Source organism: Panicum virgatum, chromosome 9N (assembly GCF_016808335.1).
Source record: "Panicum virgatum strain AP13 chromosome 9N, P.virgatum_v5, whole genome shotgun sequence".
Classification (NCBI taxonomy): Eukaryota; Viridiplantae; Streptophyta; class Magnoliopsida; order Poales; family Poaceae; genus Panicum; species Panicum virgatum.
Window position 1 is genome coordinate 11,741,405 of NC_053153.1, and position 20,385 is coordinate 11,761,789.

Here is a 20,385-nt window from a genome sequence, read left to right on the forward strand (position 1 = left end):
TAGCGGCGGCGACAGGCGACTTCTCGGCCCCGGCGTGATTCCGCTGCTTCCCCCTCCCCTCTGGTGGCCTTGTCGGCGCCGGAGGGGGAGGGGAAGCCGGATCTACCGGGTGCTGTACATATTTAGCTCTAGATCTCTAGTTTAGGTGCTAAATAATCCCTCCCATGGATTTGGTTTGCCATGGGCAGGCCGGGTTCTTCCCCGTCGGTGGTGACGACGACGGCGTGAAGCTTTTGTTCCTTCTTCTCCTCTCCGTTGGCGTCGGCTCCGGCGAGGATCGAAGATGGATGGATCTCCTCCAGACGGGTGTCGGCAGTGGCGTCTTTGGTGGCGCGGGCTCCGGTGCTCCTTCTGTGAGGTTAGGGTTCCTCTTTACCTTGTGCGTAAGGTGGGGAGGTTTGTGCACCCCCGTGTGCCTTGTTTGGGCTGGCGGCGGTGGTGCTTTGTTTGCCCTGGGGGCTTGTCTTCCTCGCCGGGATTCGTTTCGCCGGCGGCGGATTCCCCTGTCCTGTCCTGTTCCGTTGCCGATGCGGACTTGCTGCTGGGCTGCTGCTGCTCGTCGGTGGTGGCTTCAGCTGCTGTTCGCCGGGGTGGTGACCGCTTCTGGTCGCTGCGCCGGTGATGGCGGTGGCTTCTTGGTTGTTAGTGGTCAGATCCAGCAACGGCGGGGGTGGCATCGTCGGCTCTGGCGACGATCTCGTGAGGTCTGCACACCCCCACCGTAGGGGATGGGGAGGATTGGATGCATGGAAAGCGGAAGATAGGTGGGCGGGAGTTGCTTGGCCGGCTCCAGCGCCGGAGAAGCGCGGGGTTCGTCCCCGACTGCGAGCTACAACGACTATCAGATATCGGTTCCATTTGAAGCCTTGGTGCGAGGGAAGCTTCTTCGGCTTGGGTTGTGTGCTTGCACCTTCGTGGGCAGATGGAATGTGGCTTCTGTATTCTCTACGGAGGTGTCTGTATTCGTATATCTTCATGGATGTTTTCCTCACCGTTTAATACAGACATCTTTGCTAAAAAAATTTCGACTCCCTGCTGCCAACTTGATCGTATCCTATGCCTCCTCAGCAGCATCGCGTACTGTGCCACTGGATCTTATCCGTCTTTAACAATCGAGTCGACAGCTTGCTGGCAAAGCATCAACTCTCTAGAACTGTGCACGGGAATATCACACTGTAGAAACTTTAAGCGTGCCTGAAGAGGGGGCTCAGACTTTGTCGATCGGCCATCCTACAGGGCTGCATCAACTATTATTGCACGGCCAACTTGATACGCCAAAATATCATTTCGCATTCATTTAAATGTTATATATGCATTTGCCATGGATCTGGCGGGTACGGGAAACATGTTACCACGTGAAACACTTGCAGTCGTTGGTCCACGCACTAATGATCCTTGAAGGCGTCCAGAGCATGATGCTTTGCGACCCTGACCATGATAGTCCTCTTCTTCTTCATTTTTCTTTTGCGGAATGGATCTTTCGGTTGCGGTGCGCTGTGCGCATGGCTTCACTGTTTAGCATTAGCCGTTGCCTTTGTGGAGCATGATCACACACTAAAAACCTTTTAGGAACGGTGATTCGGAGAGGGGATGCCTTTCAGGTGGCACGCGTCGAGAGGAGGTTTCTTGGTCGTCCAGGGACTGGAAACTAGAGTGGAAGGAGCGTGAGAAAGGATCGCTACGCTTTTTCGGCATGATTATTCTCGCGGCGAACATTTAGGTGGTCAACCTCGTGAGACATTTCGTCGCTCGCTTTGATGACAAGAAGTTCAGCAAGATCATGTAAGCGAAGCCCTCGAATTAATGTTCCTTCTAGCATAGGAAATACAAAATTTTATATGCAAAAAGTTTACTCTGTAAATATCACGTCGTATATTCTGGCACACATCTCTCTGTCCTGCCGCCGCGCACTCCCTTTTACAAGAGGAGGCGACTTATCCGGCACCATCACGGCCGGATCTGGACGCGGTGACCGGCGCTGGTGCTTCTTCGATGGCGCCACTTTAATTTCTTGTGTCGTGGAGCACCTCGGCGTAGCGGCACGCAACCTAGTCGGGCACCTTCGCAGTCCTTCGCGCGGGCCATGATTTTTGCTACTTATGCAAAGATTGAAGACGGTGGGTTAACGACGATGGCAGTCGTTCCTCCGGTGGGACAGATAGATCGGGGCCTCGCGCGTGACATATTGAAGGAGGCATGCTATTGATGGTCTTTCTTCACGTCGCTGCCACACTCCGATCCTGTCCCCGAAGAATCTGGCCTGCAGATTTGTGCTCCTAGTGGCAATTGCAACAAACTGAGGTGGCCGAATCTTGGGTCAAGTAATTGAAGATTGTTTAACGATGTTTTGTCAGTTGTTGCTGTGATCTTCCCTTCTCGTCATGAGGCAAGTGACAACAATTTTCACCTCTATGGGGTGTTGTCCCAGCTGTGTCGGATCTCCAGGTGAAAGCCTATCCCAACTGTGGATGGACATCGGTGGCGTGTTTAGCGTCACATTCTCTCAGGAGCAATCGTCTTGGAGATCTTAGGTGATGATCTTACAGCTTTCTTCTTCGGATTGGCCCGAGGTTGGGAAATCAAGACAGCGATGGTCACAATTCTTGGTTACCAACCTGTCGTAGAAGACCCCTAGGGAGCATTGTCGAGATGAAGCTCGTTCTGTCAAACAAGACCACAAGATGTTGTGGTATGGCGGCGACTTTGAGTTGAAGTTCTCTCCGTCAATTATCTTGGATTGTGTGCTTGCTAGATTATTAGCAAATTGAAGGAGCACCGTGCCATGACGGTGAAGAGTGAACTCAATACACAGTGTGGCTGTAGGCGTTCTTTAGTACCGATCTTCATGTACTAAACTTTTTCTTTTTTTCTTTAGTTTTGTGTAATAATTGGGCTGTGTATGTCTACGGACGTAGAGGCCGGATGTTTCATCCTTTATCTAAAAAAAATATTCTGGCACACATTTGAATTATTAAACGCAAACTAATTACAAAATAAATTATAAATTCCATCTGTAAACGACTAGATGAATTTATTAAGTCTAAATAATCCATCATTAGAGCATATGTTACTGTAGCAGTTTAGTGTCTAATCACAATTTAATTAGTCTCGTTAGATTCGTCTCGCGATTTACAAGTTAACTATGTAATTATTTTCTTCGTCTAGATTTAGTGTTCCATGCATGTGCTGACATATTCGATGTGATGGGATGTAAAATTTTTGGAGGGAACTAAACAAGGCAGAGAATTGAGCACAAGAACATAACGTGAGTACAACTAATAATTGCATTGGAATAAAAGTTTGTGTTTTAGTTTGTTCCTTTTAATGGCAACATTAGATGGATTTAGAAGAAGGCATGTAAGAAAAAAGGATACAATATGCTATGCAGGCAGTGGGGGTGCAACTGGAGAGAAAATTTAAGGGGGCAAGACAAATATATGGAATAGTCAATTTCATCTTCAATTTTTCAGCAGAAGTTTAACTTCATCACTAAATTTTCAAAACAACTATTTTAGTTCTCAAATTTCTCCATACAGCTCAATTTGATATGTTGAGGACTGAAACAGTCATTTTGAAAGTTGATCCTCAACTGGAAGTGGTGTGTGTGTTTGTACGGCTTCTTTAGCCTTTCTACTTCTTTCTTAATCTAATAATACGCAATGACTCACACGACAAAGAGCAAGAATTTTGAATTATGGGGGTCGTTTCGGTTCGTGCCACAATTAACTTTGCGAAAATTTGTTGCTCGCTATGACAATTGCAAAAGAAAATTATATTTAGCCCATTGAATGTTTACTCATGTCATGTACTATATGCTAATCTATGACATGTAACAGTAACATATCTTTGGTATAGGACAAAATAACTTAGCACAAAAACATAAACGTATGATACAGCTGATAATTCGATGTGATACGCATGATAACGACCCAACCTAATTTGGTGAGTGTAGCAGAGAGACCATCTACGTGTAAGAAAAGCAAACAAGAAAGTTATATGGAAGTGCGGATTGAAAGGATCACGAACTGCTTTACACCAGCTAGAAACAACTCATTTGTGAGATATAAATTGGACCTTAGAGTGATCTCTTAGTGATTTGGATGCCTTTCATTAGGTGCCACCTTCAGAAACAAAAGAAAAAAAAAACCTTCCGGAAGGTGCCAAAGGTTGACGGATTAGTCAATTGCTAAGTGCTGCTTTTGGGGTGCTCTCGGAATGGAAAGGCTAACCACCAACAGACGGAATGGAAAGGCATAGGTTCACCGAACACGTGTGGAATAAAATGAACGAGGAGAATATATACAGAACCCAATCATTCCGTCTGTTCCCTCCAATTATTAGCCATCCCTCTCCTCTCATCCTCCTCGTATTCCCTGCATCCCAAAATAAATACACTTTTAGAATTTGGGTGTGAAGATCAATGCTAGTAAAAATCATATATAGCTTTATAAAAAATGTAATCATTGCATACGGAGAGAAGACAAAGTTAGCATGTCCCATTCATAGATATGCACTTATTTAAGATAATTTTAAACCTTAGAATTATATCTATTTTGAAACGGAGGGCGATGGCGGATCCGGCGTCTCGCTCCAGTTTGGCTCGCTACGGGCAGCATGCCCTTCAGGCTTTAGCAGCCTCTTTGGAACTTATCGCAGCGGAAATTCAGCGATTTGTTTTTCATTTAGAAATGTACTGATGGTACTGCATCTGTGTTTATCAAAAGTTCAAAACAGATTTGAAGGTTTCGTAAAGATTTTCTTCGTTACGATTGCCCGCGAATCCACGATTATAGTTGTTTTTTTTTAAAAAAAATAAGTTGAGAATCTTCTGCAATGCCCGACTGACATGGACTGAAACCGACAGCCACAGCTTGCAACTCTGGTCCCGGCACTTTGCCGGGCTGCCGGCCACTACTGGCGACTAGCGTATCGCTCACTACAGTCTCGAGCCCACGTGTGTACCTGTATGGAAAAGCAAAAGCCGATGCGGGCTGGTGGTTGGTGCCCTGGTGGGCTCTGGGCATGCGCTTCTGCTGACGAAATGGGTCTCGGCGGATGCTCTCATCCAAAACTCCCGCACCCGCAGAGAGAGATGTCCGCCGAACCGAAATGTTTGCAGAAACAGCGTACAATTCGAAGTTTCCCATGGCTTTTCTTTAATCTTCCTACCTGCAGCCAGCATTATTGAGATGGCTTAAGTCAAAGCTTAAGCTGGCTTAACCCTTCAGATTATATTCCTGCGCGATGTATGGCCTATGGCGCTTCTTTCTTTTATCAACTATGTGATGGTGCCAACTGCCAACCATTCCGTAGGGTCTGCATTTTACATAGGATACTAGCAGAGGTTCCTGCCAACCTATGAAGATTGCACGATTGCATCTAGAACATTGAGGTCAACAGTTCCAGATTACTCAAGTCAACTGCTTGGTACCCAACAGCTATGCTCATTTCATTTGTGTGCGAGCTCTCGGATTGGAAATGTCAGTTGCTTTATGCAAATTCACTTCGTTTATTACGTGCTATTTCCATTTACCGGCCGGCACAAATATTATTAACCGATCTCTACAAGCTCTCACGCGGTATTGACACACACACACACACACACACACACACACACACACACACACACACACACACACACACACACAGAGAGAGAGAGAGAGAGAGAGAGAGAGAGAGAGAGAGAGAGAGAGAGACGAAAGCAACATGACTTGTTCAAGACTTCAAGCACCACCTCACTCTCATGGCCTCGAGAACGCGCAACGGCTAGCAGACGAGCAGGCACGCCGCTGCTCAGATGGAGATGCTGTTAGGGATGCCCTTGGCGGTGATCCCGGCGGCGGCGCCCGTGCGGTCGGAGGTGTTGGGGTACAGCAGCGTGTAGGGGAACTCGGCGGGCCCGCTCCGGTTCTTGAGCTGCGGGTCGCGGTTGGCGCCCACCACCTTGCCCTCGATCTCCACCAGCGCGTCGCTGAACCGCTTGAACGCCGCGAGCGCCCGGGTGTCGGAGGTCCACGCCGGGGTGTCGCGCTGGCCGAGGTACACCTCGTCGGAGGAGTGCGTGGAGAGGACCTCGATGAGCGAGATGCCGATGAGGGTCTGGATCTGGCTGGTGATGGTGCGGATGAAACCCCGCTCCGGGTCGCTCTCCAGCTCCGCGTACGCCTCCGTGCCGGGCTCCGGCATCCGCCGCCGGCTCACCGTCGGCCGGTTCGGGAGGTACCCCGCGTACGGGTACTGCCCGAAGTTCACGGCCGCGTGCAGCGCCGACGCGATCCAGATGATGGTGGCGCAGGCGCCGGCGAGCTCCGGCACGGCCTGCATCCGGGGCCACCAGGGCGCGTCCTTGAGGTCGCCGTGCCCGATCTCGCGCACCTCCTTCCACCACGCCTGCAGCTCCTCGTCGCCCCGCAGCGTGGCGTCGTCGGGGTAGTAGATGGCCAGGTACTCGCCCACCCACTGCTCGATCGCGTGCCAGACGGCCAGCCCGTCGCTCGCGTACGGGTAGTCCTCGATCAGCAGCCGCACCTTGCCGGGGCTCGACGGGTCCGCCACCGCCACGCCCCGCTTGACAATGTCCGCGGGCAGGCCCTGCTCGGTGAAGTTCCAGCCCTTGTACACCGCCGAGGACATGGCCAGCGCGTACTTGCCCGGGAACACGGTCATCTCGAAGATGCCGCCGCCGTTGATGAGCGTCTGCCGCGCCAGCGCGTTGATGGTCATCGTGTCGCGGTAGTGCGGGTGCAGGAGCTTGTGCACCGGGTGCGTCACGCTCAGCTGCCGGTTCGTCGCGATCACGAACGGCTCCATCACCGCGTGCGTGTTCAGCCTGGGATCCATCGATCGATCGGTTAATTTCAGGCTAATCTCATCTCATTATTGTATATAAATTCACACGTTGACGTCGATCAGGAACGGCATGATGAGTTCGTACCAGTGGCTGATGAGCTGGTGCCAGCCGGAGTCGTTGACGGCGACGTAGGCCTTGGCGAGCTGCCACACCCAGGCCTCGACGCCGCTGGACGCCGGCGTGTAGACCTTGCTCTTGGCCTTGGTCAGGGCGCCGTCAATGTACGGCTCGCTGAGCTCGATGGCGAGCGGGGCCAGCCTGCCGTCGCCGCGCAGGAAGAAGAGCGTCCGGGTGGCGTAGATGAAGTTGCCCTCCAGGTTGTTGACGTCGATCAGGAACGGCATGAACCGGTCGTGGTGGTCCAGGATGAAGAGCCTGTTGCCGTCCAGCGCCTGCTGCACCGTGAGGCCCTCGAGGCCCTTCTCGATGTGCTCCGCCGTGATGGTGCTCGTCTGGTCGCCGTACTTGCTGGGGTCGAGCGTGCTCTTGGGCGGGAACTCCTGCCATGGATCGATCAAACAGAGAGAGTCGTTCGTCAGGCGCATTCCGTCTCCGGCTGGTGAAGCCATTCGTTCACAGAATCACAGCACGCTTGCATTGCAGGCATCGATCGATCTTTGCAAGACAAGGGCATGGTCATCGGCTCACCGTGAGGCGCGTGATCATCATCGGGTTGACGCCGGCGAGCACCTCCCGCGCGAACTCCTCGTCGGTCCTCCACGCATTCTTGTCCTCTGTTCCCCCACAACGCAACGCAACGCAAACATTCAGTCAGCTAGCTCGCCGATCGACTTCTCGCTGCACCAGCAATTCAGAACTCAGCATGATGTGCGCGCGTGCCTTTGATGATCTGCGGGATGGGGAGCTTGAGGAGGTAGTCGCCGCCGGCGGGGAGGAGGTCCTTGACGAGCTGGAGCGGGAAGAGCTTGCGCATGTCCTCGAGCGCCTGGATCTTGGGCAGCTTGATGCCGCCCTCGTAGAGGTTGAGGATGTCCTGGAAGGAGTCGAACTCGCCGGGGGTGGTGTCCACGTACGTGCGCACCGCCGGCACGATCCCCTGCGAGATGGCCTTGATCGAGTACCCCAGGAAGTCCGACATCTTGCGGTGGCCGAAGCGCTCGTCGCGGGGCACGTAGATCTGCTCCACCAGCGACAGCCGGCTCTCCGAGTTGGGGTCTGCGGCCAGGTCAGCGTCAGTCAACCCTGCAGCTAGGGTCTCTGACTGTGGGCCCACGTGACATCTGGACCCACGTGTCAGTGAAAGTAACAGTATACTATACTAGTAGCAGAAATAAAAAAAAAGAAAACCCCACACACCGGTGCTGGCGGGCTTGCGGCCGGTGCGGCAGCGGCGCGGGTAGGGGTGGTCGGCGGAGCCGCCCAGGACGGGGCGCGGGTTGCCGCGGTCGGGCTCGCCGAGGTCGTTGTAGACGTCGTAGCGGTAGACGCGGTCGTGCTCCTCGTAGGGGCCCTGCTGGTCGTCGCCGCGGAGGTTGCGGAGCTCGTCGTCGCGGTAGGGCTTCAGCGCCACCGGCATCTGGCTCGGCAGGTACGTCTGCGTCCATCGTCGTCCGGCACAAGACAAGAGACAAACATCAGAAGTATGTTGACTGACTGACTGCTTGACTGACTTTTACTCTCTCGACCGTCCATGGATCAATACTCCTTATGAATTACTACTCTATATCATCGACAGATAAACACACTGATTTGCTAGTTGCTACACGGCCAAAGACTTGACCGGACCAACTCGATCATCACGACCTTTTTACCATCTCGAAAGCAAACTCGAGTGCATTGGCATCGTCGACCGTTCGAAAAAAGTTCCTCGGGGGAATGAAACGGACGTGCTGCTAGTCACGTGAATCCACATGCCTCTCCCCTGCGTCTCTGTCAGAACCCTGAAGCTAAAATTTCCCCTACCGCGGCAGTTGCACCAGTACCACACCCCAATGAATTTTCTTCACCACACTGTACCCTTTCCTACCTACGCTAATTGACAAATAGTGCTGGTACTAGCAATAATGTAGGAAAAAAAGTAAAAAACTCCATATCGAGAAGACTTGACATGAATTAAAAAGTCGATAAGCTGTGACAGGGACTGTCAACAGGTCCGGCCAGGAATGTCACTGGCGTCGGCGACGGCGACTTACATCGTTGGAGAAGAAGACGCGGTCGTAGCGGTACTTGGCGACGGGGTAGACCCAGGAGTTGGCGACGAAGGTCACCGTGCCGCGCCCCGGCACGTCGTCGAGGGTGACGGTCTTGAGGAAGAACTCGGCGGCGTGGTTGTTCTTGACGATGACGGCGCCCGGCACGCCCAGCTTCTCCACCTCCCAGTCGAAGGTCACGCCGAACTTGGACTCGCCGTCGGCCGTCAGCGACGGCAGGCTCGTCAGCCACTGCTCCAGGTTCGCCTCGGCGCCCACCTTGCCGCGGTTGCCGTTGTCTGCGCACAGCACGCCGTCGCCGAATGGTGTGAGAGCGCGCACGGCGCGTGTCGGCGTGTCGCGCAGGCACGCACGCGGCGCCCGGAGATTACATGGGCATAGTAAACTGATAAAGAATCTAGTTCAAAGTACTTTTCTGAGTGCTTGATCTTTGAGCTGCTATTGTGTGTCTTCTTTTACTTTGTTCACGAGCTGGGCAGCATCTGGTGCTCTGCACTGCACCCAAGCCGTGTTTGGTTAGGATTCCATGGTTTTTTTTTCACCTTTGACCACTAATTTAGAGTATTAAATGAAGTCTAATTACAAAACCAACTCCACAACCCCCTGTAAATCGCGAGACGAATCTAATGAGGTCTTTGACCGCGCGATTAGAGGATGGTTACTGTAGCATCACTGTAGCAAAGCATCAATTAATTACCGTAATTAGATTCATCTCAAAAAATTACATTCGTTTCTGAAAAGATTTTACAAATAGATTACATTTAATACTCCATGCGAAAATTCGACTTTTTGTAAAATCTTGACGCGACGTTTTAACAAACGGGGCCTCTGCTGTTCTTTTCTCGGTGTTGCTCTCGATTCTTTCCATGTCCCGTCAGAGATGACCGAGGGCCGAGGTAAAGGCAGCGAGCCATGGCCCATGGCTGGCCGCCCAAGTAGGCCTTATTTTGCTTCGTATGGTGAAGGGAAAAAAATGCGCTTTGCTAGCTACACAAGGGATGGAAAAGCAACCAAGATCGAGGGCTCTAGCTAGCTCGAGATTTAGAAGGAAGTAGGAGGAGGAGACGAGGATGATGAGGTTGCTCACCGGGGTCGACGAGGGTAGAGCTGATGAGCTGGCAGGTGACCCCCTTGCCGAGGAACTCGCTGATGCCGTCGATGACGGTGGCGCCGAAGTCGTTGAGGTCGAGCACGTTCTTGCGCATGAGCACCACCGTGCCCTTGAGCCGCGCATTCTTGCTCGCCCCCGTCAGCCCGTCGATGATCCCGCTCAGCATCTTCGCCGCCCTCAATTCTCTATTCCTCCTCCTCGACCTCTACCCGGTGGTGGCCCTCTTTTGTAGTGGGTCGGTGCGCGTGGTGAGAGACCGTGAGAGGCTGAGGGGTTGCGGGGCGACCCGGGGATTTATAGCCAGGCAGGCGAGCTGCAACGGAGCGCGGGGCTCGGCTACCGACTACGGCTACGTGCCCGTGTGCCCGCTGCAGATGCACGGATGGTGGCAGCGGGATAAGCCTAGTTAATGCGGTTTGATTACTGGGGGCGTGGGGCGGGGACGCGAATGGTGTGGGAGGCGCCTGCGCGATCGGTCGCTTCGTCGCGCCGCGTAGCAACGGCCCGCCGCCGCGGGGGGGGGGGGGTTAACTCGCTCGGCCGTGTGTGGGGAGTTTGGATGAAAACGGATCGAAAAAATCTCATCCCGTTCTGCCAGTATTTTTATATTTATTCTGTCCGGTTTTGTATTTACAAAAAATATGGAAATAGGACGGAAAGCGGGATGGGGTGTATCCCGTCCGTATTTGCGGGATCCCGTTTTTAGCCGAGATAATCCCATATTTTTTCCGTATCTATAAAATCCGGAAAAAATAAATAGGCACACCATATATCTTCTCATATTTCTTAACATCAATACATGTTCCTCAACATCAAATACATATATTTCACGTAGGAAACAAGAAATATTGATCATATTTTTGAAAAATAACTTGTGTATTGGAGTGTCTAGTAGATTTTTCGATTAAATAATACATATTTATGCAAAATGAGTGGTGATTAAATAATAATGCATTCTGGTAGATTTTTCGATTCCCGCCCGTTTTCATAACCGTTATGTCCTGTTTCCGCTCCCGTACCCGGCTATTCCGCTCCTAACTGTTATGTCCTGTTTCCGCTCCCGTACCCGGCTATTCCGCTCCTGCTCCCGTTTTCCATAATAAAAAAATAGAAACAGAAATGGTTGAGGGGTTTTCCCGTCTGTTTCAGTCCCTAGTGGGGAGAGGGACGCCATTCCAGCCGACGGCGACGTACCAGCCCCGCGCTCGTCAACCTGTTCGGTTGAACTGAATGGCTGGGCTGGACTACTGTTCCAGCTGATTCTGTGAGGGAGCGAGTACTGTAGCGACGTGTTATTATATACTCGGGACCAGCCCATCAAGTGCAACCGAACAGGACGCGTGTTGGGCGTGCAAGTGGTACGATTACGATTCGAACGTGATCGGGGGACCGGCGCGCCCCCCACCTATCCTATCCCGCGTGCGTGCAGGGCATTGGAGGTCGGAGCCATGCTCCAAGGAGGTGTCTGTGCCTGGTGCAGAGTGACAATCCACAGACCTTCCATTTTTATGGTGTATTAGAGATGCGTAGCATATTGGAGAGAATATTTTTAGCTCTAATGAGGCCGAATCTCTATTTACTTCAGCATTATTGGTCGTAGCTTTAGAATGGTACCTTGCCACCAACACATCGACAACGGGGCGCCGCAGGCTGCAGAGGGTGCAGGCACACGCATGATCGCACAGTTGAAGCGGTGTGATTATTGGGCCGCGGGCGTGAATGGTGTGGGAGGCGCCTGCGTGCACCCCGCCTCTTCCGCTCGTCGATCACTTCTCCGTCGCGCGCGCCGCGTAGCAACGCAACGCCGCCGCCGCGGCTTAGTTTTGGCTGGCCGTACGGGGGGGCACGGCGCTGGCCGGCCGCACGGGAGGGCACCGGCCCCGACTGCGACGCGCCGTCCGGCCAGCCTCGTGTTCTCGTGTGATTATACCAAACGCCGCCTGGTACTCCCATGGCGAGCGAGACCGGCACGCGCGCGGACGCCGCGGGGTTGTGCTTGTGCGAGGGGGTTGTGTTCTTCCACGTCGTTCCCCTCGTATCAATCTTCTTCCCTACATTACTGTCCTCTTTCTTTAGATTGCTTTCGTTTTGTCCGGCTTGCAGCTCAATCGATCACAAAGTGACGAAACAAAAAATTGCAGACACAGCGTACGACTCGCCCAACTAACACACCGTAGCTAAAATCATACACCAAATGAGCACAACTAGATTTCTTAGAGGAAAAAGTTGCAGACATCTTTCTTCGCATCTCGGAATGAAGTACCAGAAATTCAGAGCACCCCACAAGTAGTTATCCGGTCGCAAGAAATAAAAAATAGAGCATGTTGAAGCCGCCATTGTGGAAGGGACGAAGGGCCAGCTGCACAAGATAAGTATAAGCACATCGTTTCTAGGCCTCACAACTAGGAAGGCAAATGGAAACGAGGCTGAAACATTTTTTTTTAACTCGTAGCGAACCACACTCGTACGCATCGCGTGCCGGAAGAAAACAGTGGTAGTACTTTTGCCTTTTGTTGGTGAGAAAAGAAAACAGAGAGATCATCGGTTTTTGACTGATCTTGTGATCAGATCAGATCAGGAAAGGTAAATTCTTGCCGGATCGAGCCCGCGGTTTTGTCACTGGCAGTTTCTGGCACCGCTGATTTCATGGTCGCTAGCTTTATCGGATTCGAGGTCGTAGCAGCCAGTATTTTTTATTTTTTATTCTCTGTTTCCTTTCGCGATTAGCAGCCTTTACCATTCTACGTTTAGTATACTAGAGTTGTTCAAGGTCGAAGTAATATATACAGTACGGAGTAGTATACTACTTAAGAAACACATACTCCTATGCTGGATACGAAAATAGTACTCTGAATCAAGTCTGCGTCGTGTTAGGGCACGTCCTACGGTTAGACATCACATCAGCAGTATGTATGAGAACACAATAGCAAAATTTGCTGACGTGGTTATTATTAAATGAGAAAAGATTGTGTTACTGTCCGTGCTCCCAGGCAAAACAAATATCACAGACACCAAAATAGACAGCCTATTATAAAGCTGTGTATTTAGATATCTGTATGTCTCAAACATATAACAACTATCTAAATGCTTAGGCTTTGTTCAGTTACACATGAATTTATTCCGGGCCGGAAATGATAGAAATAATAAGAGACATAACAAGAGATCGGAAATAAATTCGGGTTAAAAACCAATTGCAATAAAATAGACTCATGATAGCTACAATCAAAGATCGAAAATCAATCCATGAGTTCAGAGATGTGGAATTAATAAAATTGGAAGGGGGTGGTAAGTGTTGTTATTGTCATTCAAATGAAGCCATACAACACCTGTTTTTTTTTTGCCATATAGCAAAGTTTGTGTGAAATTCATTGTTCTTCGCTTTTGGAATTCAGCCTCCTCATAGTATTTCAGATATGTTGAGTTCCTGGATTGTAGGATTTACTCCTATGATTGGAAAACAACTGCTACTTGGTGTTGTAGCCTTGTGCTGGGTCATTTGGTTAACTTGCAATGATGCAATGTTTTGTCGAATTGGGTCTAACTCGTATTTGCTGGTTGTCTTCAGGGGGACGTATTGGGAAGATAAAACGAGTGACTTCTTGAAGAAGTTGTGCAGGTACTTAGAAGGAGTGCTGCTGGCTTTTGATGCTCAAGGAGTGTGGAATTTCAGATGAAGAATTGAGGGGTAATTCTCTTGTTCGTTTTTAGGAGTAGGTTACTCTTTGCTAGTCTGGTTTGCTTGGTGTTAACCATGTTCTTTGCAGTCTGTGTATTGCTCCTTTTGTTTGGCTGTAAGCTCGTCTGTGAGCGCTCGAGGCCAGGATCTTTCTTAATCTAAAAAAAAGAGGTGAAATTTCTCTCAATATCATGTTGTACCTATTATGATTTTATTTTGTTGTAATTAATTTTTTATCCGGAATAAATCTCGATGTGTTGTTATGTCTCTTATTATTTCTATCATTTCATCTATGTGTAACCGAACAAGTCTAGATATTTCAAACGCAGGTTCTTTCCGATCCAACTGTGAGTAGATACTCGCTCCGTTCCAAATTATAGATCATTTTAGCAAATATAGATGCATAATTTTTGCTATACATCTAGATAAACATTATGTCTCGATACATAATAAAAATTATGTATCTAGATTTGTCAAAACGACATACAATTTGGAACAGAGGGAGTCAGGGCTAGATATCGATCCAGCTCGACTCATTACAACTCGGCTCGTTAATGAGCTGGCTCAGCTTGGCTTGTTATATAAACGAGCCAGCAGACCAGCTTGGCTCGGCTCGCTAAAAAGCTCGAGCCAGCTCGTTTGGCTCGCGAGCCAAACCACAAAAACACAATATAGGGAGATTTTATAAAAGCAGTGAGCAACATACTTATAATTTTAACAATGGAGAATATAATCCATCCATCGATTGATCTACAATTCCACAAAGTTTTTGTCCAGCCCACCACAACCATGACTGTCGGCGGTGCCCTGATGCGGCGGGGCAGCGGCGCACTGATGCGGGCGGCGCTGGCGGGCCGTGCGCGCAGGGTTGCATTCGGCACGCGCAAGGTGCAGGGTGGCGGGGGCGGTGAGCGAACAAGGCGGCGTGCGGACTGCAGAGTGTGTGCTTCGGTGCGTGCCACGTGCGCTGTGCAGGCAGGGCGGCGGGCGGCGGCTCGGGATCTGGAGGAGGGGAAAGGGCGAAAGAGAAAGGAGACAGTGAGTTGCTCTGACTGCCTGGTGGACCGTGGATGGTGGTGGTGTGGTGTACAGTGTACTGTACTATATTGTATAAGGGGTTAGGGTTTCACGATTGGGTTGGGCGCAGCTGCTAAGGGATGTGTGGCTACATGGGCCGAGCCAATTTTAGTTGTTAGTTTGAGATTTAACTTGGCTTGTTATGACTCGTGAGTAGCTCGCGAGCCAGCTCAAGTTGGCTCGATATAAACCGAGCTAGCTAGCCGAGCCATTAACAAGCGAGTCGAGCGAGTAGCGAGTTACGAGTTTTTTGTCCAACCCTAGAGGGAGTACTCCCTCCATACCCACAATTCTTGACGTTTAGGACATGATTGTGGTAACCAAGGAGTCATTAATTAGAGGTAATTTTTCCCTGTCTACCCCTATAAATGTAGTTGCGGTATGCTTCACCCGAGAAACAAACCAAGGGCGGACTGGCTAGCCCAGCGTGGTGGCTACTGTCACCGGTGTGGCGCAGGTTCGATTCCCCGCGGCCTCAAAATTTTTTGCACTCGCTGGACGGTTTTACCGCTCCTTGTTTTCACGATTTTTGCTCGGTGGATGTTTTCGCGCTCGCGTTTTTGCTGGAAGTTTTTGGTGCCGCTCCTAGTTTTCGGCTTGGACAACAATTGGGTCTGTATATTTATACGCCTGGCCGGATTGCAACACAAACAAAACACCCGCACAAATGGCCTTCGATCTAAACGTGCCTGTACTGGACCTCAACGAGCCTCTATGGAGTCTGCGACGAGCTCGACGGAGTCCGCGGCGACCTCGACGTCCGCGGAGACCGGCTGGACCTCCTCGGCGACGAACACGTCCTCGGCGAACGTCTCATCCGAGTCTGCGGACAGCGACGCCGAGCCGTGATCGAGCTTCCGGCTGGAATCCATGGCGGCGCTTGGCCAAATGAGATAGAGCGAGGGATATTCCTGGCTGCGCGTGGACACGGAGCGCGAGGGAGGCGCGCGATCAATGCGCGCGGGAGAGAAACGAGGAGAGCCGGCCCACGCGCGATATCAATGCTACTGCCATGCGGGAGTGGAGCGGACGGCATGCATGCGGGAGTGGAACCGAATGGACAGGGGCAATCGCGTCAAACCAGTCTCCCACGCGGCCAGAATGTCAACTTTTGAGAAAACACGCATGTAGGCTAGAACGTCAAAAATTATGGGTATGGAGGGAGTATTGTTTACCCCTCTACCCCCATAGTAGCATGTCGATCGATCTCTTTTCATTCCAAATCTGCTTTTCTTTTCCTCAGGGCGCTCGGACGGTATCGCTTCCTCCGCCGCGCCACCTCAGCGTGAAAAAGCTCCTGTGTACGGGTGAAAAACGTTATCGTAAAGCAGCACGCGGCGCACGAGCACGACTCGGGCAGCGAGAGCCAACCTAACCCGCATAATAATTGGTGCCGTCGTCCTATCCTGTCGATTGGTCCCGGTCGCCGCCCTGCACCATCATATCGATCACGCACAGGGTACGACGAGTTGATGATGTTGCACTACTCCCGCTGCAAAAAGATTCTTATGTGTGAAGTAATAAATAAAATTTATTTGTAAAATTTTTTTATAGATGAGTGTAATTTTTCGCGATAAATCTAATGACAATAATTAATTGATGATTGGCTAGTAGTGTAGGGATTGTAAAATTAATTTTATAAACTGTCTTTATTTAGTACTTCTACAAAATTTATGCTTCGTGTGTGCTACCAAGCAATGCAGCATGCATGGTGGTTGTTGGTGATGGTGGCAGTCTGGCAGATAACAGACGGGTCCCATGCAATCCTAGCAGCAGCGCGCGCGCGGCGCGCCCTATCCATCCACATGCGCCGGGGTACGGGCGGATCGGCCGGGTGCAGCTGTCGCGGCGAGCTCGCAGTAATGGCGGCGATGGCGACCGGCCGGATGGATCGGAGGGGTTCTATCTCGATCCGCCGAGCCGGCCGGGCACGCTACGAAGTTTGCTAAATTCTCGTGATGGTGTGAGCGGTCGATGTTGCATTGGCAAGCATTTGACATGATCTCCAGGAGCTGGTTACATAATGTTTATCCGTAAAATTATCTTATGTGCTTGCCGATCGAGAAGCAAATAGAATAGCATATGAATGTGCTAGGAGGGTCTCGGTGAATGAGAGTCATGCAATTTGGAATTGCAGTGCCCCACACTTTCTTTCAGAGGCACTTGCCAAAGACTGCAACTATATTTTCAATGAATAGAGCTCCTGATATTGCCTTAAAGCACCGCACGTATTAGAGGATCGCCACCCGCGCAGTGGCAGAACCTGCGCACAATTTGAAACCGTGATGTGAAATAAATAAGAAATAAAGAGTGTTAATTGTTGCATTTGTACATGCATGCATGCCATGATGTCAGTTACTCAATTAGTGTTCCGATAATCCATGAAACAAACAGGAATCTATGAACTAATCTGGACTTTAGATTCCTGCTTATTACTTTTTAAACTAAAAAATTGCGGCAATCATATAGAGTGCCATACCATGTCATGGGACCGGAGTATGACCGCGATTACGATTTGCATGACGACTCTACTTAATCTAGGATTGCCACCTTGCATACTAGACTACAGTCTCCCGCCGTACCTGTACTGTATGGCATCAGGGCGACAGGGACTTTTGTCACGGTGAAGACAAGGCGGACTGGCGGAGTGGTTGTGGCACAAGCCAACCGCCCTTCTTTTAAATCGCCGAAACAACCATTGTACTACGTGTGGTCGCCACGGCCACAGATCTTTGGTTCATTTGTTAATTATTACTGCGTTGGACTTGGAGTAAAATTATTCCCAAACAAAGAACACCGTTTTGAGTATTGGATGCCTGGTTGCACTCGAACACGGTATTCAAATTTTCAAGTGCTGTGACATGACCTTGACTGGAGAATGAGCATGCGTGACCGGCCGGCCAGACCCTGCTTTGCTTTCAAGGCCTCGCCAAACTCGGTTGGATTTATTATGCGGGCCCCAGCCCTCCGTTCATTGGATGGGAATCACGATGTGGAGCTCTCGTAGAGAGAAACTCAGTTTTGTAGTACGAGTGACAGCTAGATTTGTTTGTTTATTTTGTTATATCGTGAAACGAGTTACAGGTAGGTTGTTGTCACAAAATGCTCGACGCAATGTAAAAGAGAAAGGAAAATGCTAACGCCATTGCTGACGCTAAGCAGGCACGCTCCGGGAAATATGTATGTATACGGAGCAGAGCTTGGAGGAACCGGGATACGACAGTCGACAACAGCCCTGTTTGGTTTCCGCACGCTACACGCGCCACAAAAGGATCTTATATGCATAAATTATAAAACCAAATTTATTTGCAAAATTTTTTCACAGATGAGTGCATTTTACATGACGAATCTAATGACGGTAACTAATTGATGATTGACTACAGTGATGCTACAGTAACAATCCTCTAATCGTGCGGTCAAGGGTCTCATTAGATTCGTCTCGCGAAATAGCGCTGGAGTTGTGGAGTTAATTTTGTAAACTATCTTTATTTAATATTTTTAATTATTGGATAAAATTTGTGCTACTAGTGCTACAGAGAAAAGTAGTGCCAGACACGCGGTAACTGACCCTCCCACTGGGCGACAACTGATGTATGTACATGTTTTGAGTTTGGCTATGTTTAGTTCAAAAATTTTCTCTCCAAACTTCACTATTCACCTATCACATCAAATCTTTTGTCTCATACATGAAGCATTAAATGTAGGTAAATAAAAAACTAATTGTACAGTTTTGATGTATACGACGAGACGAATCTTTTGAGCCTAGTTAGGTCATGGTAGGACAACAATTACCACAAATAAACGAAAAGTGTTACAGTGTGCTACAGTGTCCGATATAATTTTTTTACTACCATTTTACGAATCTAAACACCGCCTCTATTCTAACAGCTGAGCAGAAACTGTGAAATGGTTAGTTGTACGACTCCACTACTAGTGGTGTCGTAAGCAGCACGCGGGGCACGCTTGTGTGTGACGGTGAACACCGAGCACTCTGTCAGAAAAAAAGAAGAAACAGTTGTGTATCCAGCGTGGCCCTGCCCTGGGCACACATATATCCACGCCACATGGTTGGGCTCCACGTGTGTTAGAAAGTTGTGTGCGTGTCAAGATTTGGATCGCGATTCAAGTGAAGCGAAGCGATGATCCTGCCGGCGGCGAGCCCTCAGGAGCGGGAGGCTTCCGCCGCCTATGTTCCGGATGGAGAAGCTTCGGGATCGAGGGAGGGAAGGAGATTAGGAGGCGCAGGGACGGTGGGCTAGCTCGTCGGCGTGGTGCCCCGCCGACAAGACGAAGCGGAGCGGCGGGGGTTGCTTCTCCCCGCGTCTCCGGCAATCGTCGCCCCGTCGCCCAAGGCGATGCCAATTCCCGGAATCCGGGTGGCTCACCGTGTCCTGTACCATCTCTCTTTGATGCTGAAACCTCTGGATAATCATGAGTAGCGTAGAGGGAGGAGGGCAGGCGCAAGTTTGCGTGTCGTTGGAGAATGGAGCACGAGGCGCCGCCGCGCCGGCAATGGCCGACCGCGCGGAACCAGCGGCTTTACATGCGGCGCCGGAAGGCGAGCACGAGCCGCAGACGGCCGTGGAGCGCTGTCAGGGAGCTCGCCGTCGACGACGACACGAAAGCGATGACGGCCGATGACGAGCAGTGGCATCCAGCATCGCAGAGCAAGGCTCCGTAAAAATCTCACCCCCTCCTCTTGCCTCAAAAAAAAAAAAAAAAAGGGGGCTCCGCTAAAAATGGATCAATGCGGAAGAAGGCTCTCTGATTAGATGCTGCTGTGCCGCGGGAGCACGCGATTAACAAACCGTGCTAGCGCTTCGTGTGTCTGTCTGTTCCGTGTTCGTGTTCGTGTTCGCTGAGCTCTCATCAATCATCATCAGCATTCAGAACTCTGGCCAGTGGCCACCAACGCCCTGCATCAAAATGGAATAAGGAGGCCGGCGACCCGGCGTTGCCGCCCATCGCCCCGTAGCGCCGCCAGCCACTCCAGACGCGGCCGGCAAGGGTTTTCCGTTTCTTTCTTTTTTACTTTTTGGAACGCCCCCATTAACGGCCTGGTGTCCACGGCGACAGAGTTTTCTCTGCTTCCCGCGCTGAAATGTTTTTCCACCCTTTTCAGAGGCTCCGTTCACTCGTTCAGTCTGTTCTGTACTGGGAGGCGCGTTGCGTTATTCATCACCTAATCCTGCAGACGCTCAGGAAACCACAAATTGGCGGGCAATTTTGGATGCCAATTCTGGTCAAATCGTTTTCCCATAGCATCAACCGTGGCGATAGGGTGGTTGGAACTTGGAAGTGCTGAAAACAAAGCAGGATATCTGAAGACAGGAATCAGGAAGTCAAAATTTTCATCCCAGATTTGAATCATTGCCACTCGCATGGCGATGAAGATCTAGGGATGCTCAATAACCTTATCAATGCCAAAGACGATCCATTTTTCTTTCGAGAATGTGCCAAAGACGATACATAATGTGAGGGGGGAAAAGGTAATGATACA

The 20,385-nt window shown here is 50.5% G+C and overlaps 1 protein-coding gene across 3 annotated transcripts; it reads right to left on the bottom strand.

The window, feature by feature from the left end:
• Positions 1-5,485: 5,485 nt before the first annotated feature.
• Positions 5,486-10,408, bottom strand: LOC120693127 (putative linoleate 9S-lipoxygenase 3). 3 transcript variants are annotated; one of them, XM_039976530.1, is made up of 8 exons: positions 10,109-10,395; positions 9,433-9,516; positions 9,004-9,299; positions 8,168-8,405; positions 7,691-8,026; positions 7,499-7,584; positions 6,935-7,350; positions 5,486-6,829 (listed from the first exon to the last, which is right to left on the bottom strand). In XM_039976530.1, exons 1-8 carry the CDS (start codon positions 10,296-10,298, stop codon positions 5,794-5,796), a joined length of 2,682 nt encoding a protein of 893 aa, XP_039832464.1. In that variant the 5' UTR covers positions 10,299-10,395; the 3' UTR covers positions 5,486-5,793. The 3 variants fall into 3 exon arrangements, with proteins under 3 accessions (XP_039832464.1, XP_039832466.1, XP_039832465.1); XM_039976532.1 differs by having other exon boundaries at positions 9,433-9,530; positions 9,846-10,393; XM_039976531.1 differs by lacking the exon at positions 9,433-9,516 and having other exon boundaries at positions 10,109-10,408.
• Positions 10,409-20,385: the final 9,977 nt, after the last annotated feature.

Bases quoted from the DNA above. Each gene is read 5' to 3' on its own strand.
- LOC120693127 (XM_039976530.1), bottom strand. From the start codon at position 10,298: ATGCTGAGCGGGATCATCGACGGGCTGACGGGGGCGAGCAAGAATGCG. The intron at 8,406-9,003 runs GTAAGTCGCCGT...CGATGGACGCAG, and splicing joins GCGTCTTCTTCTCCAACGAT to ACGTACCTGCCGAGCCAGAT. The intron at 7,351-7,498 runs GTGAGCCGATGA...GATCCATGGCAG, and splicing joins TGATGATCACGCGCCTCACG to GAGTTCCCGCCCAAGAGCAC.